This window comes from Diprion similis, chromosome 8, assembly GCF_021155765.1.
Source record: "Diprion similis isolate iyDipSimi1 chromosome 8, iyDipSimi1.1, whole genome shotgun sequence".
Taxonomy (NCBI): domain Eukaryota; kingdom Metazoa; phylum Arthropoda; class Insecta; order Hymenoptera; family Diprionidae; genus Diprion; species Diprion similis.
The window spans coordinates 25,422,320-25,448,650 of NC_060112.1; the positions used below are offsets into that span (position 1 = coordinate 25,422,320).

At 43.0% G+C, this 26,331-nt stretch overlaps 1 protein-coding gene across 2 annotated transcripts in view; it reads left to right on the plus strand.

Annotated features, from left to right (window-relative positions):
• The window catches only part of LOC124409035 (GATA-binding factor C-like), a 50,198-nt gene extending 25,044 nt beyond the window's left edge, over positions 1-25,154 (plus strand). For both annotated transcript variants that reach the window (XM_046886426.1, XM_046886427.1), the window contains exons 4-7: positions 13,251-13,385; positions 24,306-24,495; positions 24,593-24,798; positions 25,019-25,154. In XM_046886426.1, the coding sequence (XP_046742382.1) occupies positions 13,251-13,385; positions 24,306-24,495; positions 24,593-24,798; positions 25,019-25,045 (558 nt within the window). In that variant the 3' untranslated portion in view covers positions 25,046-25,154. The remainder of the gene's footprint in view (positions 1-13,250; positions 13,386-24,305; positions 24,496-24,592; positions 24,799-25,018) is intronic.
• Positions 25,155-26,331: the final 1,177 nt, after the last annotated feature.

The following is a 26,331-nucleotide window of genomic DNA, read 5'->3' on the forward strand; positions in this document are numbered from 1 at the left end:
AGTTGCAGAGTATAGTTTTAAAATCATTCGGAAGCATCGAAGTCTGATGTAATTACCTCGTGGCGTTAATTGGAAAGCAATTGATCGTGGTGCAGTATTACGACTAAAATAGTCAATTGATTAACCTACAACTGGCAACAAGTACTTTGGTATTGTAACATTTCTACAATTAGTCCAAGAAAAATTTTATCCGTAGAAGAATTATAGCGATGTAACCATTGATCACAGTGATCAGTGACGTCGTGTCACGTTTTCCTTGGAAGGATTCTTCGAGGTTGAGTCCGCACCCGCGGGGTGAAGGTGGCCTCGTTGAGTGAAGTGCGTTATCAGTGTCATTGACGAGCCGAAACCGAGATAGAGTATAATATAATGTTCGGAACACCCGTTGCGTGGATAGTAGAATATCAACCTTCCTCTCTTTCTCTTTTTATCCCCCCCTCCCCCCACCCGTTCTATCTGTGTATCACTCTCTCTCTTTCTCTGCCGGGTGTGGGTGCGTGCGAGTGGTCCAGCCTCGCGGACGGAGGCTGGGTGTGGCCGTGACGAAAAGTTCACTGGAGCAAACAGACGGAGCAGGCTCCGGTCGCGTCCCTGGTTGCTGGAGTGAGCTATACTAGTCGTGCCACGACGGCGTTCCAACACAGGTAATACAGGCGCCCGATAGCGAGACACGAAGGTATTCGATGTTTAGGTTCAGGTTCCTATCGCCGAGATGATAGCTTGACGGAGAAAGAGAGATAAAGAGAGAGAGAGAGAGAGAGAGAGAGAAGAGTGGTTGTTCAGGCATATGCGAACACACAGAGGGACGTTATTGGAACCCTCACGTGTGATACAGGATTTAGTTGTGCGCCGGGCGTGCAGAAACGAAGCATGGCATGGCATGGCATGGCAGGAGAGAATTGAAAAGTAAAACTTGGTCGACTTAAATAGGCCTGGCCAAGGTGAAAGTAGCTGTGTGTGTTTTTTCAATGTAAGTATATATCATGAGCCGCGTGTTCACGTACACCGCAAGGTGAATACTGACAACGAAACGGGACGCGATTACGTTTCGTCAATTTTTGTTATCCAACCCAGGCGGGAAACCGATTCCGAAGATAACGGATCTGATCTTCAAATGGTAAGGAACTGATGCAGGAAATGGTCCTTTTGGTTTAGGCTTGTTCCGGTTATTAAAGCGATGGTGATGTTAAGGATGTCATCGAAATTGCCTCCAAGTCATGGTACGTTTAATGGCGGAATCCTCAAGCTCGTAAAGTGGTAGTCCAACACTTGAACCATCCGTTCCGTAGATCAAACTTAAATCACGATCATTCCGTCGAATCGATGGTGTTTCTGCAATTGATATGTACATCAGATCCGGTTATTATGTCGTTATACACATACAGCTTTAGGGTTGGCGATACACGCAAGTTATGCAGCATTGCGCGTTGATTTAACTCCGATGATGCCTGTCATGCACGCGGCTTTACGCGTGTGGGGAAAATCATCAGTGAGGTAATGAGAATATGGTAATGAGAATGTGTACGCAGTGTTCGAATGACAGTCGGCTTATTACACGAGTACGAGTCCAGGTATACCGACAACTGGTATATACTGGCGGCCATTATCTAACCGGGCACTGTGATTGCGGTCTTTGTAGAATAATAGGTACACATTGCAATTATATACTCATGATGAAGATAGAGAGAGAGAGAGAGAGAGAGAGAGAGAACGCCTCGCGAGGCTTGTTATTTAAAGCTTTTCAATAATCCGACTATTTTATATGATCATTACCATCTTTATTACTGTTCAATGTTCACTAAATCACTCCTTGTGACTGTTTATCGCTCTCTTTTTCTCTCTCGCTCTGCTTGTGGTTATAGCCGCGTTTATTGCCGACCACGTAACGTCTTGGTATCAACAACTCATTTGTTATAAGGAATAAACTGTATACTATGTTGAAGTCCGCGACTGCCTTGAGTTACTGGATGTAGTTGCCTGATGCGAGTAAATCCATGTTACTTTTTCTGAAAACTGAAACTGAAAATTATGACAGTTAACTAATTCAACTCAACTCAACTCGTTTTCTCTTTCCGGAAGACAGCTTCTCAGGTTTTTAGTTTTGAATTAATCTGCTTGTCCCCGAAAAGTTGATGGGTAGGTAGGAGGTATAAGTACCTACACGCGCGATCCGATATATCCACCGACTCTGGGAAGTCGAACGGTAGTCTCTCCTCTCCTCTTCTCTCTTTTCCTCTCCCTTGCTCTTCTCGAGGACAGTGATCCATGGTCATTTCACTTTATAATCGCTCCACACGCGGCGCGACGCGGACCGTTGCCAGAGAGTGGAAGGCCTAATCTCAATATTCTAATCCCATTCCGTACGAAAACGGCTTTTATTCAAATACGATACCTCCGAGAGTTGACTCAGAAAGCTGCCTCCTCCGCACCCGCAACTTCGAACCCCCGCTTGCTTATATGCCAATTCGCATGACTGTGTGTTGGCTCTTGCTTCATGCCAGTGCAATGTGCAGCATCGGCATCGGCATCGGCATCGGCATCGGCATCGACATTATCGCAACAGCGCTCTTTCTTGCCTTGGATATAGGAAGGCCCCTGCTCTCTGCCTCGATACTCGCTATTGAAAGATCTCACCAATAGATTTATATGCACGCGCTGGCTAGGCTAGGCGATCCGAGATCCCATAGTCCCTGTAAACCCAACCAAGTGAATTATAGATACATACTCACTAGTGCATATCCAACCGCACGTTGTATTGTGGAAAATCAGCTCTTCTCGCTCGTTGCGTTACGTCTACCTACCTCATGCAGCCTTTGCGAAAATAGTAAATCTCTAGCCACTCTCATGATATGAGTTATTGCCTTGATACCGTGGCTTCTGCGACCACTTCTCAGATGTATCAAGTTGTAGTCTACAAGCACAGATCGCTAATCCTCAATTCCTAAGTCAAAGGACTTGAAAAAAATGACCTGCGAAAATCAAACCATTCTCGATGCTACCGCATAGTGGTCACTTGTTCTTATTACACTAATTTTTAATGCTTTCTCTCTACTCTCTACACGCGTGGGTTGATTCTTGACGTTGGGCAGCGAAGTGGTAGCAGTCGGCTGATCAAAAGGCGGCCCTATACCGAAGATGATATTTAAAACACCATGTGTGTGTGTGGGTACACATATGGTGGATACCATCCACGGTATCGGAAGTGTGTCGGGCACACAGTGGCCCCCGTAGGTACAGCCAAGTTGGCCAAAGTCATAAATCTAGCTTCGGAACACGTCCGAAACATTTTACACACGTTTGTAGAACGCACACAAAGACAGTAATGCAGATAGAGAGTCGGTCGGTCGATTCTCTCGATCCACCATGCAGAGCTCTTCTCATGAGTCCCACTCACTGCTACCTGACCATCCGAATTATACAAGCCCTGCATCGCCTCGGGGGTTACGATCTATATTTACGTAATCGTATAATGTATATCTAATGTAATCTCGACGGTGAACCTTGCCTCTCACAGACGCTTAGACCATCGTCGGCACACCTCGTGTCGTACCTCGTATCATCCATCGTATGGGATTCACTGAGTGCGGACCAATCTTAGGATCAGCCATTTAACGACGAGTGAATCAATCATACTTCTGTTTCCCAAAACATGTACGATAAAAAAAAAATGTTTTCCCTCAATTTAGCGATACTGAGGATGATATGTCGGATGGCAGAGAAGAGATGAAAAAAAAAAAAACAATATATGAAAAAGACGAACGACCGGATTCCGGGCGGTGACTACTAGCTGTTTGTCCAGCTTGATGAGGGTGCATGGACCCGCGTGATGATAACTAGATAGGAATTTCAACGGTAAATCGAACGTGAAACATCGGCATATTGGTCTTCTGTGCAAGTAGAAGATCCTTGCGGTGGCGACGCGTCCTTCGCGTCAAGTTTGCGAACTCGGTTACAAAAGAACGAGGCTGAAGCTGATAGCCATGGTAGTGAAATCCGAAGATCAAAAATCTGTTCAATATCTTGAACCCTCGATACTTTTATAGAATTATGAAGATGGAGTTGAACTGCGTTTTTCTAATTCCGAAAAATTTAACACGTGCAGTTGATAACTTTGACTGCTAGATTCAGAAATACGAGCCAAATACGGTGGCGCAAAAAAACAGACTATTTTTTTTTTTTTTTTTTTTGAGTCTCGTGTGACAAAATGTTACTTTTTGATGTTATAAGAGCCCACTCCAAAGGACAGCTCGAAAAAATTTTTTTTAAGAGTTCGCTCCGAATTTTTTCAAATGTCAAAAATCGTCAAAAAATTAAATTAAAAAAATTGTATTTTCAGTATTTTGTTTGATTTTTAATTCATATCGTGGTGTATTGTTATCGATTCTTTCTTACTAAATGAAAGAAAAAAATTTATGAAATTTTAATATGAATATTAAAAGGTCGCTCGAAAAGATCTAAAGAAATGCACGAAAAAATTGAAAAAAAATTATGAGCCACCTTTCAAAATTCAAATTTTGAACTGAAACTTTCGGAAACTTATTATTTTTTTTGTCTATAAAATTATACCGTGACGAGAAAAAAAAAAATCGATTATCGACGATTTCTGACGTTTTAAAAAATGTGGAGCGACCTCTTAAAAATTTTTTTTTAGAACTTCTGTTTTTTTGCGTCACCCTAATATATAAAATAATAACCATCGTCATCCGCGAATGCACCGATGTAGATATTTGCCGGTTAATATACTACATAATAGTATATTCCACCGAGTTCCACCTGGTTGTATACCTTGTACACTTAGATCAGACTATATAACCACCTCCTCGATCGTATATCTATCCGAACGAAATCGTTTCATGGACCATAAAATCGAACGGTTCCCCAACTCGAGGGGATAGGACAGCAGCCAACGGCGCTACTTCCTTGTTCAACAGCGATGGACGAGTTTGATCTGCAGAATTTAACGCCGGTACTTTTTGTTGTGTAATATCTGGGCGGATGAACTATAAAAAATTACAAGTCTGCAGGATTTTATCAGCCTCGCTGTGTGTAATGTGTACGTATTGTATGTACTTATATACATACCTAGTTCAGAGTAAACAGGTATCCTTTCTCCATCGAGAACGGAATCATGATCCTTTAAACCCAGACGTACCCAAAAGAGCGTGAAAAAAGGAAACGGCTGGTGAATATGAAAATTCATAAATTCGCTTGACGGTGTTAAACCGAGCGTAGTTCGAACAGTATAATACTTATCAGGCCGGGATGATTGTACCTTTGCACGCGGGATGGATCAGCAGGATCAGCAGGATCACTGATAGTAACGTAGTCGCAAGTTACTTAGTCGTTTTCTACGCAAACTTGCACCATGCATTCCTGTTAAATCTATATTACAGGCGTAAACGCCGTGCGATGGCGATGCTGCGCGCGCCGCGTATTTCCAACCATAAGAAGAAGAAGAAGAAGAAGAATAAGAAGAGGAAGAAGAAGAAGAATAAGAGGCCAACGCGTTTACGACATGGTCTGCATAGTGGGACTCGTTGAACTGCACCGCCATTGCTGTGTATAATACACAACCGTTGCCACTTTTCACAGCTCGTTAGCAGGGGAGCAAGTGTGAAATGGGAAGTTAAAAAAAAAAGGGAAAATATGAAAATAATTGAAACGAGGAAAGCGAAAGATCGCGAGTGAAATGACCAAAGAAAGTTATTATAATAGAGCTTACGGGCTCTCAAGAGAAAGAGAGAATGATTTCGTCTCCTTATACAGTATAGGCGTGATGTTATTTTTTGCACGCTAGTGAAATTATGTGCACTCGTTATTTTTAATTAATCTCATTCACTTGTGCAGACGGACTACATACCTACTCTTCATCATCCTCACATTAATTAATCCAAGGGTGGATTATTCCTATGCGTCAACGATCACCTGCAGGATTACAGTAAATGCATGACACGATGATAAATATTTAGTGTAAATGTGATTATAGGATGCAGTTCAATAAAATAATAAATAAATAATATTTTTCTTTATTTGTGCTACCGTTTTGGTAGCAAGTTCGAGTTTTCCTCCTCACGAGAGAAGAGAGATGAAATTGTGGCATTATTTGAAAAAGAAAAGTGATACACTGCAGCGGTGCAGGGTTGGATGAATAAAAAAAGAAAGAAAGAAAGAAAGGAATAAAGAAAAAAAATTAGGCGAAGATGAAAAAATCTGTGGCTTATGTAAGAAGAAGAAGAATAATAAGAGTGACAAAAAACAAAAAAAAAAAAAAAAAAAAAAAACAAGTAAAAAAGCAAAAAGGATGAAAATGAAATACCCGCTTCAGCGAACACCGATCTTCTCCTGCAAAAGCCTACAACTCCGCCACGGGAGTTGGTGGACCTCTTGTCCCACGCGACGCGGGCCAAGTGGTCCAGCAGAGAATAAGAATAAGAATAAGAATAAGAATAAGAAGAAGAAAGATAGAGAAGAAGGAGGAAGGAGAGCAAAGGATGAAAGTTTACCGAGGTCCTGTTATATATATCGCTTAAACTGTGCTCTCGTTGTGTGGGTACACGCATAATAAATACACGCTAAAGTCTCTCTCTCTCTCTTTCTCTCTCTCTCTATCTCTCTTTATCTTTATCTTTCTCTTTTCTCTGTTTGTTCGATTTTTCGTACGGCAAAGAAGCTGCTGAACACGAGGGAACATTGCTCGCAATTTAAATAAATTCACGAAAGGGGGGGATAAAAAAAAAAAAAAAAAAAAAAAAAAAAAAAAAATACAAGCGTCAGGGAAAGAGGAGCGAATCGTGGGTTGCGGAGGGGGAAGGGGGGGAGAAAAAGAGAGACAACGACGTGGCTTTCGATATGTATGCACTGGTAGTTATATCGGCCCGTCCAACGGCAGGCAGGCGAGAGAAACAAGAAGAAACTTCCGTCCTTCTTTACCGCGCAACCTGCACACCAGACACATGCATGTGTGTGTGTGTGTGTGTATCTGTATCTGTAACACACGAACACACCATGTGCTGGTGGTTTACAATGCATGAATATATATGTATATTGTATGCTTATATATATATATATATATGTGTGTGTGTGTGGATATATCGAGCGTACAACTCGAGTCCTGAGGAGTTTTGCTACGGGTGTCTCTGCTGCATTGCCGGTTTATCGAAATCAAGATCCAAGGCACGATTTCGAGCTAATAAAACTAAACGTATTGTGTCGCCGGAGATCCTAAATTGGTTTCTCTTTACAGAATTACAATTCCCTCGATTCTACGTATACGTATATACATACATACGCCTATATGCGTTTTATCTATATTGTGTATACTGATGTCTCTGTGTATTGAACCGAGATTTGGTTACATATATATATATGTATATATATATAATATACATATGCCAGTGATCAAAATTTACCTTACTAACCATTTTCATTATGGCAACTCTCGCGCTGACGTCACGCTAACAATTATCATCAATCGGATAAGACGAAATAAATAATAACTCGTCGATTTTGTATAGGCAATTATCGTGAAATCGTACAGAAAAAACAAAAATACCTAAGTAAGCGATCTTTTCGTATCGCTGTAACACTCGTCGTCGTCGTCGTCGTCACAACGAATTCTTTGCTTCTCGACGTTTTCTTGAAGAGGGCTAGGCTGTACAGATATTACCTACGTGACGCTGTCTAGCCAAGGCGAGGTCCGTTTCGTCCGAGCTAAAAGCTTAGTCGAGTCCACCTGAATCAAACCGGCCTGACCTAACTCAATCTAGCCAACTTAGTAACCGCGTACCTATGCCATGTATAGCATATATTATACAGCAGTTGGTCTATAGATAACTAGACTGTTTATCATATAGATTGGCTGGCTGCTGGTTCACTCTGCTCTCCTCTCATCGTCTCGTAATGGCCACTGCAACCTCTTGCTTTATCCTATCTCGATTATCCTTCGGTATGTGCCATAATCTCGCTCTATATTATACCCAATCCTCCCTGCCAAATGACAGTCACCTTTAATTTGAAGTTTTTCCTTCAAATTTTTTTTTTACCTCAACTAATACACTTCCGGACATTAAGTCTTCGGAATCTTCTCCAAGTCACTTTATCGCTATCGCATCTTACTCCCATGGATGTCACGTCAACTTCTTCAACTTCAGGACACGCGAGTCTCTTGTGTGGAACAAAGTACCGACGAAGGAATTGATGCGCAAATTTATCCTATCCTTGCAGGATATCCACCTTAAGTCGAGTTCTGGGTCCGGATGGGACTCAAGGCACACACGAGAAGTGTACAAAGCGAACAACGACACGCGCACCGAGCGGTTAAGTCGAACGTTATAGTGTTAGGAATGTGGTACCACGACTTGTCACAGTCGCACACCATGCCGATCGGAGTCTGGAAGTAGTAGGTACCCACCATAACCACGATGATATCGTTGCTTGGTTGTAGTCTGTAGTCTATAGTCCTGCGTCCAAGTGTTCCGCACGATTCGACTATCCGCGTGTCCTGAGGGAATAAACGAAATTCATGAGAGAAACGGTCTACGCCGTCGTCAGCGTTCCTTGGCTTATCGGCACGTCGTCGTCGGTGTGTACAACAGAAGCGTTTAGTCGCCGGTTCGCTTTCAAATTATACCCGACAATCGTCTCTCTTCTTTCTCTTTCTTTATCTCTTGCTTCTCCTCCCGATGCCGCGATCTCCTTGGACCAATTTGTATCTCGATTCACGAACAATGTACTCCTGGACTATACAGTGAATTTAATCCACCTCCTCAGCGTCACCCTGAGGAGTTTCGAAGAGGGTTTGGTTAGGTTAGGTTCGCATTGTGTGTAACCTTACGGCGAACGATTATTATTGCGCAGGTGATATATATATATATATATATATGTATATATGACAAGTGCCGAAATTGGGAACTTTCAGAGTAATCTTTTTTTTTTCGTCATTCGTTCGAGAATACTTGTTGTTGTACTACAGATTAATTGCCAAGGTTTGAAAACACCCGGTGGTGCTGCTGCTGCTGCTGCAGCTTTCGAACGGTACGAGAAAACCGGTGCTGGGCGGGTATGTAAGCGTTAGATCGTATTTGTACGATAAGATACGGAGCCCCCGATACACAAAGTGCGATTTAACGATCTGTATCCGCAAGTTATCGCGGGTACCAATAACACAACCACCTGTACACCGTCACGTAGGTACCTACCTTATACCTTATACCTTATACCTCGATGTATGTATAAGTGGGTATTGTGGGTCCGCATATCTTCATATCTACGAATACTTATCCGTACACTTATACACGCAGGCATGGCGATGTTATTTATATATATATATACACACGTACTTACGTGCCACCAATCTGTATTTTAGTTGGCTCATTGGTTACCGGCGAGTTGCACAATCAGATCGATTTAATTCCCTTTGTCCATAGTCATTGCTGGTAATTAACAATCGTCATCATCAGCCGCATAACTTCGAGTCAGGCTTGTTCACCGATTGTTGATCGGTAAAAAGAAGCACGGAAATAAAGAAAAATAAAAAGCATCGAAGCAAGGTTAAAATACTAGTCAAAAAGTAAACGAAAAAATAATTTTATTTATCGGTAATTGGTGTCGTTGCGTCTAACGGCTTTAAACTTGCGCCTTGAAAATATAGGAATTCATTCGACACAGATATATTCGAAGAGAGAAATTACAAGCCGAAATATCGATGAAGTAGTTAAATTCCCGATGGTGTAGATACTTGGATAGGTAATATATAGCTTAGGCGTGGGATGCTGTTGGGAGGAAATTTCAAACATGTCGGAAGATCGTGGCGAACGAATCTGAACAGGATGAAATCGAAGTTGGATAAAAACTATAAAAACTAGTTTCAATCAGTAGGTAATGTGTTGTACACGTATGTACATGGGTACATGACAGTGATTATTATATACCAACACATTGCGAGTTTCTTTTACTTCATTGATAATTTTTTACAGTTAATTAAACTTAATTAATGACTTACCGATCCCGAGTCGAGAAGAACGAACGAACGCTGGAGCTGAAGCATCTCTCAGCATCTATTATTTCGTTGGATCGAAGATATATGTACATAGACATAGGTGTGTAGCTACTATATATCGTCGGGATGTGTTTAATTTTATTTCAGACTCTTCTTTGTAATTTTTTTTTTTTTTTCTATTTTTAAATTCATTTTTTTCTCATCTTCCACTCCGTATTTTGCTCTGCTCCAGTTCGGTAGCGAAAGCCATGTAGGTGGTCACCCACACGAAGTCGGAAAACTCGCACGTACATGCAGGAACTTTGGCTATTAATCACCACATCGGACTAATTAATAATGGTTAATAGTCCAGCCTCGATGCACGTCCGCATACCTACCGATATGCTTAAGGTATCGGTATTATACCTTGTACAACACACGTGGGGCACGAGGTACATCGATATCCATCGGTAGCTCTCCCTGCTCTCCTTATCTTCTTCACATTTTCATCTCTTTCACCTCTCACGTGACCTGCGGACGAAGATCGCAAGAAAAATTCATACAATAGTGACAAATAAGCGAGATTGAACTTCCGGATTGGTGTGTATAGGTATAATTGTTGGAGAGTAGCGCGACATCGATCGTGATTAAACGAGAATAACTACTATAGCGAGAAGATAGAGTTTGGAAAAGGAAGGAATAGGAAAGAGAAAGAAAAGGAGCAAGAGTAGGAATTGTGAGGAATTAAAAAGGTGATGGCGGTTGCGGTGGCGGCGGCATCGGCGTCCTTCTTCTTGTTCATCTTGTACTTCTTCTTCTTCATCTTCTTCTTCTTCTTCTTCTTCTTCTTCTTCTTTTGCTCGTCGGCATCGCGCAAGGGTCAGGCGTGGCAGGAACGCACTCGGTATACGAATATACACTGACTTTTGAGGTATGTCATATCCGTCAGTGTCCCGAGGTGGAGGTAGATAGGTAGGTAGGTATAAGGTGGGTTTCTACCGTGCGTGGTATAGGCATGGTGGCAGTGGGCAACTTAACCGGTTCGGAAACTTTCTGTCGTAAAACAATTGACCGTTATGGTTATAATTAAAGCGGCCTTTGATTCGGCTCAACACTTGTATAAAAAATAGGAAAAAGATTTGCATCTTTTAAACGGTAGCCGTTTGTGTTAGTCTTATGGGAGTTTCAACCACCGCGAATTATCTAGACAAGTGCCAATTACGTGTCACAGGTCGTTCAATCCTCTCTTTGGATCCTATCGCCGGACAGAAATTTCTTCGCCTAACAATTTGTGTCGGTGATGAGAGAGAGAGAGAGAGAAAGAGAGAGACTTTAATCGCCCAGCTATGCGTACACAATGCCCTCGTTGGTCACTCGCTTGCGTAGAAAAATTTCTGACGGGCAACATATTGTTGGCGAGTCAGTTTTCTCCTCCTTCCCTTTTTCTACGTCCTGCCTTGTGCTCGATTTCTTCATCTACTATTATCATTATCCAAGTCTTTTTTTATTCTACAAATCTTCAGCATCCAGCTATCTCTCTCTCTCTCTCTCTCTCTTTCTCTCTCCGTGCCTTGTTGATCCCTTCAGGCTCGTTTCGTAAGCCGTTACTCTAAAATACTTGTAGTTTTATATTGCACTGGCTCTCTTATTTGTTATAATTACAAATACAAGATCCCACCACGCTGTCACCAATCATCGCAATCCTAAACTTCCGGCAAATCAAGATCATTGAGAGATCGTCGTTTTGCAAATATTTTCTGAAGGGAGGAAAACGTACCTTCCAAACTCACCACGTATGCCTTCCTATACCAACCTACCTTCGGGGCATCGGAGATCTAGAGCAGATAGACACCCCTCCCCCCCTTTTTTTTTCCCCATCCATTCCCCTCCCTCCTCCCCCCCTGCGTGGTATATTGATGAGGTGGCTGGCTACTGTATTGATTCGCGGTATGTTTAGGGGTTGGTCCGTTGTTCGTTGGTGCCCAAGTCCCAGGGCCTCCAGGGTGCCACGTTCACCCTTCGAGAATTCTGTGTAGCGTCTGAATACGCTAGAGGAGCATAGACGATGCACGAACACGGTCGACGGCGAACGTCGAGTAACGATAAGATCCTCGTGATAAGACATGATTACACACCGACGAGGTTCGAGCAACGCCGCCACCCTTCGACACGGGCCAACTTTCGCACAATCACTCGCCTAATGACACCCTTCGTCTTCTCTCCATTCTATCCTAGTAACACGAACAAGCGCGATTTGTTTTTGTTGTTTATTCGAAATTGGATAAATTTTTTGACACTAAATTTTTGCATAAACGAAAAAGTCTCGCGAACGATGAAAAGAACATCCTCGATGGAAATGAATGTATACATCGGTTGAACAAAGAGATTAATTTCGTCGTAGAAAAGCATCGGAACGTGGCGTTCGGATTACAAAGGGAAATTTCAATAACTTTACCATTATAGTCATACACACATACATACATACATATATATACATATTTCATGGTCGGTGTTACAACTGGCTACAAAGCGTATCCACAATGGACTGACTAGTATGCGGGGCCGCAGTTTGACAATAGTGGGCAAAGTTTTGTGTTGCTGAGCTGTTTCAGGGCACGGCGAATAAATACCGTGTCATCTTAGGGGTTAAGTGGCCCATAAGGAGCGGGTAAAGCGGACGACGCCAGACGCACACAACTACTCGTTCAACATTCGTTCACACAGATGTTACAGAGACTTCTCGCTATATAGTTGCCCCTCAGGGATAATAGACCTTTTTAGTTAAGTGTTTGGCACTTCGTGACGAAGGCACAGGTGCGAGGACCGTTCTCGGTCCCGGAGGAGGACTCGGGGCTGCAATGGGCCCCGCAGGACCCCGAACGAAGGATTAAATGGACCCGGAGCCAGGCGCTTTACTCTTCGAGTGAAACTGTCAGCTTGGCTTTTTGATCCTTGAAGCTTTTGACTGATTTTTATATAACCTTCGCCCCCTTCTTCGCCCTTCAAACGCGCTTCCCGAACCAGGGTGAATCGCATTTTTTTCAACCCCCCTGATACCTACTCCGTTTCTTTCGTAGGTTGAACGTATTCGTCGGCTTCCTTTTTTATCTTCTTTAAGTTATTTCGGGTTTTTTCTTTCAAGTTTTTCGTTTTTTTTTTTTTATAAAACTCTCTTTTTTTTAAACCGTTATTGTTTCTTCACGTGTAATGTACATTAAGCGACCGTTTTACAATATGCAGGTGTGATATCTTTTGCTTTCTTTTCCAAAAACTGTCCCTGCAGAGTGCTGCACGTAGGGCGGGTACGAGTTGCGCCAACTGTAAAACGGCCACGACGACATTATGGCGGAGGAACCAGGCTGGTGAGCCCGTTTGCAACGCCTGTGGACTCTACTACAAACTTCACAACGTGAGTAAAACATAATTTTTTTCTATAACAATATTACATACATCCATTTTCAAATCTTATCCCATCGATAAACGGAGTCCAAAGTGAAGCGTCAACGTTTCAAACAACTCCATCGACTTCTCATAATCGTTCTTTCCGAGCATTCCACTCACCGTATACAAAAGGAATAGCTAGTAAATCGTTAGTTCGACGATCTCACGGTGAAGCACAAGCGAGAAAATTCTTCCTTTTATCAAAATCGCAACGAACGAGCTAGGGTGAAAGCCTTGCAAAAATAATTGACTGTCCCTCCGCTTCGCGGTGACAGGCGACAATGGATCAGGATCCATAAGGATAGACACTCGATGTGCTGTTGTGTCAACAATGAAGGACGAAGGGTGTACGCACCTCGGTTCCTCGAGGATGGAGTCGTGCTCAACGGCGTGTGACACAGGAAGCGTCGCGTCGCGTCGCCACTAGCTGTAGCGTCGGCGTCGACGTCGCCGACGGCACTCCAGAACGCGCAAGGATGATGCAACGCTGCAGGCGGCGTCATTTTAGCCACTCGAGGCGTTCCTCCGACTCCGTGACAGTTCAGGATCCGTTATAAACGATTAAGCTTTCAGTTTTTGCCGACAATCGGCAAACAAGGGAGGCTATTTCACGATCGTTTTGTTCGACTTGCGAACGGAAAACGGAAGTATTTTACGATCTATTGACTGCATTCTGTCTGTGCAATGCCGACGCTCCCCCTGGTTGATCGCTTCAACCGAACACTGTTTCCCTCCCCCCTCCCCTCACTCTTCTTCTTCTTTTTTTTTTTTTTTTCTCTTCTGCAACTTTCCTAGCCGGAGACTGCAGTTGCAGCGACAATTTCACTAGGACAATTCGAATTTCGGACGGAAAGACCCACCCAACCAACGTAAAAGGTTGTATACAATAACGATTCTCCGTTGTATTATAATGGTAACGCGATACTTTCTAAACGATCCTTAAACGATCCCCCGTCCTCCTCCCCGCCTTTTGTAAACGTCGCAGTTCGCTTTTCCGTAATGACACACCGGCTTCTGCGACAACCTTTTCAAATCAAACGACGCTCGCCGAACTTGTACGGGTATATCGTTTACGCTGGGGCGGGTGCAACGAACAATGAGTAAAGAAAAATGTAGCCATTTGACCGAATAATGTTCGAAATCTAAGCAAAAAAAAAAAAAAAGAATAAAATGTTCATTTTCGACGATTTCATTGAATAGATTATACCGTTAAACCGTACAACAAAGATGACAAATAACAGCAATTATGACGAGAATATCACAGAATGATTTCATCTGTGACGTTATAAAGGAAAGAGAAGAGAGAAAAAAAAAATCATCAACAAAAAAATAGAAGAGATGGTGAAAAAACTTGGTGGAAGAAGGGAAAAAAAAAAAGTCAAGGAACAGATTACGGCGGATAGATAGTCGCGGTCGTTTGGTGGAGGTAGAGCTGAACGGACATGAGGTAGAGGGTTAATTTCTCGATGACGCTAATTGGGCTGCGCGTTTCCTCTCCGGTAGCAAGACATCCGTCACGCATTTAGACGTTGTCAGTGAGCGTTTGTCTCTCGATGCAGCATCGAGAACAACGAACGGGTCTGTTTACCGGGAAAGATTTCGAGTGCGGTGAAGAGATGAAGTTTAGGCTTAGGATGTATGTACGTCTAAAGCGGGCAGCCGCAGCCTCCGTCGCTTCCCCGCGCATTTAATCGTCCGTCAAAAATTTAACGTCGGCTTTTTGTACCCTCACCGCGTACGTAGGTACGTCATATTTTATATACGTGTATTCGTGTACACCTACCTACGTCGAGCCACGATCTTATCCGTCGGGGAAGATCGAATCTCATCCTAACCGCAACCGTTTTCACTTTATTATTAACCTATTTTTTTTTTTTTTTTTTGCCTTCCACCTTCGCCCTTATTCAATCCAGTTTTAATGCCGTTGCTTTTTTTTCTTCAATTCTATAAACAGTCGCTCATTTCCTCCCCTTTATTAGCTTCGGGGTTAATTATTGCGGCTATACAGTGATCTGGAATATTATCTGAGTTATCTTGACTAATATCTTCGGTATCTTTCTCTGATATATGCGCGATACATCGGTTTCTCTGAAAACGACAAGATTCTAAATGTCGACAAATTATTCGGTCGATTGACGATAAGATAGGTTGAATTTTCGAATCCTGATTGATCCGAATCTTGGATTGTCTTTCTTTCCTGACTTTTTTAAGTTAGACATTTTATCGTATGGTATCAAAAGACAAAAAACAAGAAACAAACAAACAAACAGGTTCGAAATCGCGCATGCGAACCAGAATCCTTGGAGAGGGTTTAAGGACGAGTAAGGACGAAGGAGAGAAACAAGGGGTGAGGGTCGTCCGAGGATCGCCATCGCGTCGGTGGTTGATTAAGGACGGCGAATAAAGCCCTGTGCAGGCCAGACACATTTCCTGGTAATCATTAATTAAGCAGAAGGCCTGCATGGCTCTTGGCTGTACAGCTGAATGCTGATCCCCGCGCCTTCGCGCCGCAAAGTTTCTGCACACGAAGACACGGTGCACGAAAGAATGATAAATCAACCCTTCGGGAGCTTCACCCTTCACTGTTCCACCATTAGAATTTGGCGGATGACCTAAAAAATGTCGAGTACCAGCCTGGATATTTCACGGTGCCGTGAGAACATAATATACAAAAAAAAAACAAAAAAAAAACGCACGCCGATCAGAGACAAGGTCTTCGACTCGGAGATGATGTGATGTGGTAGCTGGAATTGTGAACGTAGCACAGCTGACGTATTTTATCTCTGCGCTGTAAAGTGTTGCATGTATATTATCGTGTATGTGTGTATACATATGTATATAGGTAGTGGTAATGCCTGTCCGTAAGGAGATACAATATAATATAATATAATATAATATATAATATAACATAAGTACACTTATATTGTAAGTATGTGGGTATATACCAAATACGAAAGTCAAGCGCGACTCTATGAATCGTGAACAGGCTGGTCGCCGTTGACATTAAGCCGACATATTACAGTCTTGCGTTCAAAGCCTATCTATCTCCGAGAGTAGCAGGATAGGTAGGCATACACGGACACGGACACACGCACACGAAACCATCGTGGGTATATAGGTACTGGCTGAGATCTTGTCCTGCAGGTAGATGTACGCGTTTCCTTCACGCTCTTTTACGTCAACGTTTCTACGTGTAGAATAACTCCGCATCCGCGTAGGTATCTACGTCTAGTGTCTAGCCGACTAGCCGACTAGCCTCCAGGGCCCGCAATGCCGGCACCACCAGTCTCGGCTCTTTGAAATACCCCGCGATTGATTGTGACCCTGCACTTCGAAGGCTGCTGCTGGTTCGGTTCCCACCGCTGGTCTCCGACCCGGGATGGACATGGGATTGCGGAGTTGGGAAATCTTTCTCTCCTCGAAGGCCTTCCAGCTGGACCCATTTTTTGTCGTCTTCATCCTCCGCACGTGCCACTATATTGATATCCAAAGCGCGCGGATGCGAGCTTGAGGATGAAATTCCATAACCCCACAAGATCACGATGAGGTTCGTTCGAGGAACGTTACAGCTTCGTCGCATCTCTCGACACGAGACGGATAATTGTGGGTACATATGTAATGTGCAAGTTGCGAAGATCAGTTGCTATACTTCTATACACATAGCGGTTACACTCGAGGATGGAGAAGAATAAGAAGACGGAACTGAGAAGCCGAGGGACCGGAGAGCAGCTCGACAGATCTGGCGTCGTTAAGATAGAACCTCCGATAACATCCATTCCTATCCTCGTGCAAGTCGCGCCGAAATACAACCGGCGCGCGCGCTGCTAACGGGTGTCGAAAACGCAGTACAGAGACACACTTGGACTCAGCCTCGACGTCAATCCAACATCTATGAAGTCAAAAAGCCTCTAAACTCGACTCGGGACACCTACTCAGGAATGGTTTAAGGTGCTTATAAAGACGCGTTGTACAAAATTCTTATACCACTTAAGCGATTAGAGTGAAACTTGGGCAGTTAATGCCTCATTTTGGCAAAAAATGGAGCGTCTTTTTACTTTTTTAAAATTTGGAAAAAAAATTTACAGATTGGTTACCATCCACATAAATTGGCCAAATTTTCACAGCTGCACTGAATGGATCGAACTATCCGGTATAATGCCACTCGGCGGTGATGAAATACACATTTTGAGCCCAGTCCCATGAGATTTGATGGTGAAATGACGAAATGGCAGCTGATCTGGTTTTCGATTACGAAGTACACCGAAATCTCATTTTGGCGACATTTGTTACCGACATTACGCACATGCCGGTAATGTATGCGTGTAATGTCGGTAAAAAATTACCGGCATGCATGAAAGGTCGGTAACAAATGTCGCCAAAATGAGATTTTGGTGTACTCCGTAATCGAAAACCAGATCAGCTGCCATTTCGTCATTTCATCATCAAATCTCATGGAACTAGGCTCAAAATGTGTGTTTCATCAGCGCCGAGTGGCATCATACCGGATAGTTTAATCCATTCAGTGCAACTGCAAAAATTTGGCCAATTTCTGTGGGTGATAACCAATTTATAAAAATTTTTTCCAGATTCTGAAAAAGTAAAAAGGCGCTCCACTTTTTGCCAAAACAAGGCATTAACTGCCCAAGTTTCACTCTGATCGCTCAAGCGGTATAAGAGTTTTGCATCCCCGCGTTTTCCAGGTGTACAACGTGTCTTTATAAGCACTTTAAGAGTAAAGAAGATCGTACACCATATTTTGTGACCACCTTCTCGAAGTTTATCTCATCAATTTCCCAATGCATGACTAAAGTCCGCCATTGAGAATGTTTGGAAAGAAGTTGCCAGTACACTTCATGCAGTTGTTATTGAAACAACCAGTCTTCAGGTACACCAAAGAACCCCATAACTGTACCATCAGTAACCAAAACCTCAGTGGTAAGTGACTAAGATTGCCGAACCCTACACAATAAAAAGCAGGACTGATTAACATCGTTTGGATAGAAGATGGTGAGCGAGAACTGGACGATCGAAAAGCCTGAGAATTTGGTTCGAACTCCATTTTTGTCCAACTCCTACGCATGGGATTATCCTGTTGCAGGCGGGTGGAGGTGGCAAGGAGGTTGTGCAGTTGAGACATGTCGGATGTGGAGAAACTGTGGCGAGTGGACCGCGTAGAAGAAGAACGCGACCCGGTACACACGGGGAGAGTCACGCTCGCCAAGGAAACGGCCGAGCAGTATAATCCTAACGATCTTGCGATCCTTACCGCTGATTAGAGCGGCCGGCGACAGAAGCGTTTATATTTTTAGCGCAGTATATTTCGAGACTTGTGTTATACATATGTACCTACGCCTATATATGTTATACGCACAGTGACCGGCTGTTGTGACAGTTTTGACGGGTTCATTTTAAATTCCCCGCTCTCGCGATTATCTTCACAGCTTCATAGCCGGCCCTTTATAAATTCACGCTTATTATGCCACCCCGACGACATTTCCGTGCTGCCTTAACTAATTTGCAAACTTTTTATACACCCGTTCGAACACTCGGAGATATTTCAAGACCGTAAATGTGTTTTTTCGAATGAATAATCGTTTAGTTTTGGTTCACGGATCAACCGTGTTGGTGTTACTTAGTCATGTTCATTTTTGGGACTAGCTGAGTCGCGTTTGTGGTTAATTGTGGAAGTTTCTATCTCTAGATATTCTGTTCTCTCTGTTCTACGAGCTTTCCGATTGGTGGGAAAATTTGACTCAAGTATATGTATATCGTCGTTATCAAGACCAATTTTTAGAACCAGGTTACATCGTAATCATAGAAAAATTGATCAACATGTCGGTTCAACGTTCCGAAAGTCTTCTCAAACGTTGTTGTATAATTACCTTCTGAACTCTGATGAAAGGTGATTAAAGAATTCACATCTCTTATTTGTTCTACTAATTTTGTTAAATAATTAAAATTGTTTTTTTTTTTTTAAGAACTCGTATTCTAACGAAGTCGGAAATCATTTTTTTTAAATAATGGAAACTTCAATGTCCGTCTGAGCAATTGGAATAACCAGACTAAAAGATTCGAGGACAATTAGGCTGAACTGACTTTGGAAAGGTTTTTGTACAGAAGGCGTAAGCATACCTTGAGATTTTTCGTTGTTATTATGTTTGACTGCTTTCACGGAATTGTATATAGCAACGGAATTAAACAATGATTTGAAAAACTGTTAATATACATACACAAGACGAAAGTTTGGATAGTTGTATGATATTGATTTCCAGTTTTCATGGCCATTCTAATTAACGTTCGGAAAATTTAGAAGTATCTCTTTTACCGCAGGTCTCTTATGTATCCATGTATATATATACATATATAATCACTTTTGTAAATAATATGCGAGGAATGCATACTAATTAATTAACGTCGTCCGTGACGTGCCACATATTAGCTATATATGTATACACAATTAGTAATGATATTTTTCAACGCGATGGAAAATTTTTCCAAAACTTTCTTTCCCAGCTCTTGTTTCTTCGCTGCAACCATCATCATCATCATCATCATCATCATCATCATGCGCATCAGGAGATTGAATTTTGATTGCTACTCGCGATAATACAATTTCCCGCGAGTTTCTGACGGAAAACGTCATCATCGTGGTTATAAGAGCCGGTCTTTCCCACCAGGGTACATCTTGAGAGTCCTTCTGTCCTCAGTCTTCACCGATAGGATCTGAATTCGTCGTTCTAATGCTCGTTCCTTGATAAATATAGAAATACCAGAGGCGTGTTGGTCGCCATGCATCATCGTGCGATGCTTCCACGTACCCATCACCCATCATACCTACCCCGAACCATCGTTCGTTCGTTCGTTCGTTTTTGATCGGGGTGAGATAAGAGCATGTAATTTTAGGACTTTCCTCACCCGCTTGTTGCACACAACGAATACGATGCTGGTATCGCATCGCGACTACTGACTGACTGACTGACTGACTCGTCGAAGCTTTTATCAACGCTCGAATCGCGGCTCGTGCCAAAACGTCTGCTCCGACTTCCTCGGGAGCAAACCGGATGCGAGACGACCTCTTAAATTGTAATTTACTGATCCGAGATGGCACGTCGCGTGACTTCCGGTATTGAGACGGAATTACGGCTCGCAAATATATCCTCAGTTATGCAGGGCTAAACGTTCCCGGTGCGATGCGGAGACTAATTCACGATCAAGCGGATGCGCGAGGACCGCCAAGGCGGCTTAATCGCTTCGTCGGCTTCTCTCTAAAGTGCTAATTTCTCTTATCTACTCAGTTTTATAATCGCTCGTTGCGTTGTCTCGTTGTGTATAGCTGCGGCTTTCTTATTTCTACGCTTCACCGTTCGTCGTCGTCGCCGCTTAAAACCACTCGAGAGAGAGAAACACTTTTCTCGATACGATACCATTTAATCATTCAAGATGACGAGCCGACCGACGTTTCCGGTACCCACCTGAATCTAAATTCACAACGGCACGATGCCGCGCAATTATATTACCGCCAACTATACATGCATACATATATATGTATATATATATACACATACATTAGGGTGGCGCAAAAAAATCGACTGTTTTTTTTTTTTTTTAGTCTCGTGTGACAAAATGTTAGTTTCAACTTCGATTGCTTCCAATTGTCGAATGAAGAGCTCAATCAAAAGGGATCGATCCATGTTACATGAAATTATCAAAACATATAATCGTGATTTTCTAAAGCTGCGTTGATCCGTGAGAGAGAGAGAGAGAAAGAGAGAGAGCGAAAGAGAGAACTGTTGGTCATCCGACGGGGATGAGCGAGGGCCTATTAGCATTATGGGAATATGATTTAATCGCGTCTATGGAGGAAGTTGTAAAATGTTTTACGAAGAAACAGCGTAAAATCTGTACCCCCATGATCGTCGTCGTGGTGCAGGACAGTAATTGATATTCGTTTCACAGAATATTATACAGCCATATATATACACGTTCATCGATGTCCTTTGCTCATTCTACTGCGGATGGACAAGCCGCCGCGCCCGTGACGTAGACAACAAATGCATTAAAGCGGCGTCAGTGATGAACAGAAGGATCCATGGATCCCGCCATACCCACGAACGAGTGATGAATTTATCGAGGAATGGGCTGTAAGTCGAAGTATACGTTCCAAAAAACGCCGATCGGTGTATCCATGATCCATTCCATTCATCTTCTATTTCGGGTTTTCACGAAACGAAAAAGCGAACGGAAAAATTTCTCGTTTCACACTTTTTCCTTCCCCAATAAAAAAAAAAAAAAAAAAAAGAAAAAAGTGCCAAGCCTTGTAATCCAGCATGCAGAGAACGTCGATCTACAGGTTCTTGCGTCGTGTGCGATCACATCGATCTGCTCGTCGTCAGCGGACGGCATTCGCAGATCCTCTTTTGTTCACCAAGCCTTCTGCCTTGCATTTATCTTCCTGATTTTTCAACGCACATCGCACTTTCGGACTTACGCACACTAGAGAGATCGATACATTACCTATTAACGATAGGAACCCATCTTATTGTATTCAAATTGCGTCTCGCCGTCCCGCGTCTTCTGCTAAACGAAATCGATACGTTTTACGCTGTTATACTTACTGAATTCGCGGCTGGACATTGAAATTTTTATTTTCATCTACACTAAGAGGATTTCATTGATCTCAGTCATTTCTATTATTGCACTAAATACAGTGAACTGCCAGGACGACAATTACTATTTCTCGACTTGACGGAGTATTGATCGTAATTGGGCGTACCAACGTGCAAATTGAATGCTTTGTCGGTCGGGCGAAGCTGCATGTAAGAAAGATCGTCTCCAACGCATTCAGCGAGATGTGCAGACAGCGACGGATCTGACGGTTTAATTCGTGAAATTTGGTCAATTGCATAATTCCGAAAAGTGTCATTGACCGTCTGGCAGTCGGGTGGTTCAGGGTTGGGTGAAACGGAGTTGGAAAAAAACCGAAAAAATGCGGAGAGAAGCAGGAGAGGGAGGGAGAAGAGGAGGCAGAGAACGGAACCCGCTATTCAGTACCAGGAACCTCTTTTCCTACGTTGTCAGTTGCCTCACGTCTCGCCTCGCCGACTACAAAGCAGAAAGCCCGCCCGCAACGCGTTTACCCTCACGACACACGCGTGTCCCTCTCTCTCTCTCTTTCTCTCTCTCTCTCTCTGTGTGTCATGTATGTATCTACCTTCTTATTTCGCGGTTGAATATCATCATCATCATCATCATCATCGTCGAGCGTGTATGTATAAATGCCATGAGTCGTATAAATTGCTCGAAATCTTCTTACGGTTCCGTCGCTTCGACGATGACGTATCGCGTAACTCACTCTCGGCGTTTCGCCGTTGCGAAGCGGGGAATAATTCGCTTCGTACATGTCGATTTGCTAATTGTAACCGACTATATGATACCAGGAATCTGAGAGATTTCTTAATTGCGTCGGTCGTCGTCGACGTCTGCTGATGCAGCAGCAGCCTCCGTGTCAACTGGCTACACTTCATTCCGCCGGTTAAATCCGGTATTCTTCATTCCTTGCTAACATTGACCGCGTTTTCTCGTCAACGCACTATTCGCGAATGGTGTTTAAAATTATTCATCCCTACTCTCACGTCGAGAAAAATTCGCTAAGTAATGCAAAACATTGGAGTCTAAACCTGAGCACCTCTTAATGTAAATAAAAAAAACAAAAAGTTGTCGCAACACGACGAAAACGACTTAAAGTAACCGTAATTAATTAATGTTTAAAATGAATTCATTCGTCGCAGCGTCTGCAGCCGTTATAATAACGAGAAATGAAAGGCGGAGTAGGTCGTTGCTGCAGGTAGGTAAGGTACTTACCTACATCGACCTATTAAGTATCGGATATTCCTCGTCGCGTTTGTAGGTGCCCAAGTTTATTCTACAAGGTAGATACACTCAAGCGGTGTTCTGTGTTAGGTATAAATTCGAAGCGTGACTAGAGAACCTCTCTCGAGATGCAGGCGCGTTGCGTCAGCCTCTCATTGTTTCAGCATTGTCTGTAATATATCCTTGGGTAATATCTCTCACCCTGGCTCACCTCACTCATGCATCGTATACACAACTAGTGGCCGAACACAAATATGCCCAGAGCGACACGTCAATCCTGCTTCTTCTACTCCGACGTCCTCGAACATGACGCAGAAGATTCACTCCGGGGCTTCCCAAGGCGAGAGGAGAAGAATTTCGAATTTCAAGGCCACTCCCAAGCCAAGACTTTACAGGAATCGTGCCAACTGAGCAAGTCGGTCAAAATTATCTTCATTTTTTACCCGAATGCAAAATATTTTCTGCAATTGGCGGTGTTCGGTTTATAAAGATCCATAGATCGGATCCTAAAAAGTATGGGGTTCGAAGGTCGTTCACCTCGGGGTGCAGGCTAGATTGTCGGATAATTTTTTCCGCGTCTGCAAGCGTTTGCTATCTCGTTAGGTACTCTCGGAGCGTATTTTCCACCCGTCAAGACGGGGTGCTGCGGGGATGTTTTTTCCGCCGTGCGCTGGTTAGTTCGGCTGCGTTTCGCCGCCCTTTATTTTTCCAACTTTTTGCCCATGAAGAGTGAGGTTTTTGCGCCACCGTCGCCGGCGACAACAGACAAGCGTTTTCTCCGTCTAGTCCTGTATAGCCTTCGTCCCTGTCTGGAGCTCGTCTAGCCTCTGGAACACCCTGAGTCTTCAGACTCTAGTCTTCGACTAGCAGCCGGTCTATTTATACCCACGTGACACATCGTGTGTACATATTTAGCTGGTGGATTCGACTCGCGGAATTTTTTGATGAAAAATTTCAAAAAGCCCTGCTTAGGTGTAGTAAAACCAACCTCAAAGAGTATTTTCTTTTATAATTTCAGGTAAACCGACCACTAACGATGAAGAAAGAAGGAATACAGACGCGGAATCGAAAGCTATCGTCGAAGAGTAAAAAGAAGAAGGCTGGCGGGTGTCTTGGCCTCGGTGGCGTCATGGGGGACATGATCAAGGCCGGAGGCCACCTCGACCTCGACAACAAGCCGTTCCACTCCGGGTTCGGCTCACCGATGGGTGAGTGTCTTCACTCCAGAGTTTCCAAATTTTCTCGCATTCCAGGTTCACGTCGAACGCCGAGTCTAACCGTCGTTTCGAACCCTTTATTTTGCAGGCACGTCGCAGCATCATCACTCGATGCATCCCGCCATGCAGCACTACATGTATCACACGGGGGTTGGAGTCACGGGAGGACTTCACCAGGGCTTTGCTCCACCTCCGGCACCACCGCCGATTCATCCTCATTCCCATTCGCATTCCCACTCTCACCACATGGCCAGTCTTCAGGGTCTCCAGTTGGCCGCTACCACGAATGCCATGGTGAGTTGATTTCAGGGTTATGTTTTTCATCTTCGGACTTTCAGCGAAGTCATTTACTCAGATAGAATCAAAAACTTAACTCTGTACGTTCATCCGTCGCTTCGAACGTCGCCGATCTTAGTTTAGAGACCGATTTTACAAAAATCTTGACAACGGTCTTCAAAGCGAAACGGAGTCAACGAAGGCGGTCGTCATTTTATTTTCCTATTCTCTATTTCAGACCGGGTGGAGAACAGAGTACACATGAATCGCGAATGGCGATTAATGCAGGACGCAGCCCACCACTTTGACACAAGCTTTCTAAAACTACGTATGACGATTGAAAGATAATGTTGTTTTTCGTTTGTTGTTTTTTTTTTTTTTTTTTTTTTTTTGTTACAAGAAAAAAAATTTTCTTCACAATCCCAACAAGAGGAATATTATTTACGTATAAACTATATAGCCAAACAGTGGATAAAGTAAATGAATGAATAAGTAATTTTATCGAGAAAAAATAAAAAAAAAAATAAAAAAAAAAAAATTGTGACACACACGTGTGGAAACTGCGAAATTATTTTGTACATATGTATAGTATAAATATAGGGCCTAGCGCCCCGGCCCCAAGTACAAACGAAGTCAGCTATTGTATCGAGTCTTATATTTGTAAATAGTGAGATATAACGTTAACATGGTATAATGTATATGATAAGTAAGTATAAATATTCGCATCGTTGAAAGCTTCAAGTGTCGAGGTGAGTATGTATAGTACGTACACAACCTGTACCGTACACCGTCGCCTCGAAAGACGTGCACCTTATCGCGACTTTGAGGGCATGAAGCCCGAAGTTTGTGCGTAATTACGGGAATTTCACGATGCGAGGTTGCACTTTAGAAGTGAACTATTTGTATGAACTAGTTTATAAATTTTAAGTATCGTGCAATTTTAAGTAATAATACAATTGTTACGTACGGTCGGCCGGTCGTCGAACTAAAGTCAACCGCCATATTGGTTCCGCGTTATCGACTACATTCGGCAAAATTCGCTTCGTACTGAGATGACATTCCGTGGCTCAGCCGTGTGGAATATCCCAGGCGGATGTTGGAGGTGTGGATAAAATACCGATACAGATTTTGCTCTGGAAAAAGCATATGGCGATTGGTTTCAGTTCAGGGAAATCCCCCCCCCCCCCCTCCCCCCCCCACACCGGCAGCGGTTGTACGTATTCGTGTGTTGTACCGTCTAGTGATAAAAATGCTCTTGGCGGTTACGATTGATTACAACAGATCGCGAAGGCTGATGATGTATGACTCAAGGTACATAATTATCATGCGTACATAATATGATGAAATTAATAGCAATCGCCAAGGAGCGTATAATATAGTTTATAGTAAACGGAGAATTGTAAATTTTGTATCTTCAAGATTGTGTATCGTTATACATGCATACATATATTATATATGTATACATATATAATACTTAATATTGGTAAGAATAAAATCTATAGCAGTAACGACAACATCAACATCAACAATAACAACAATAATGTTAATATA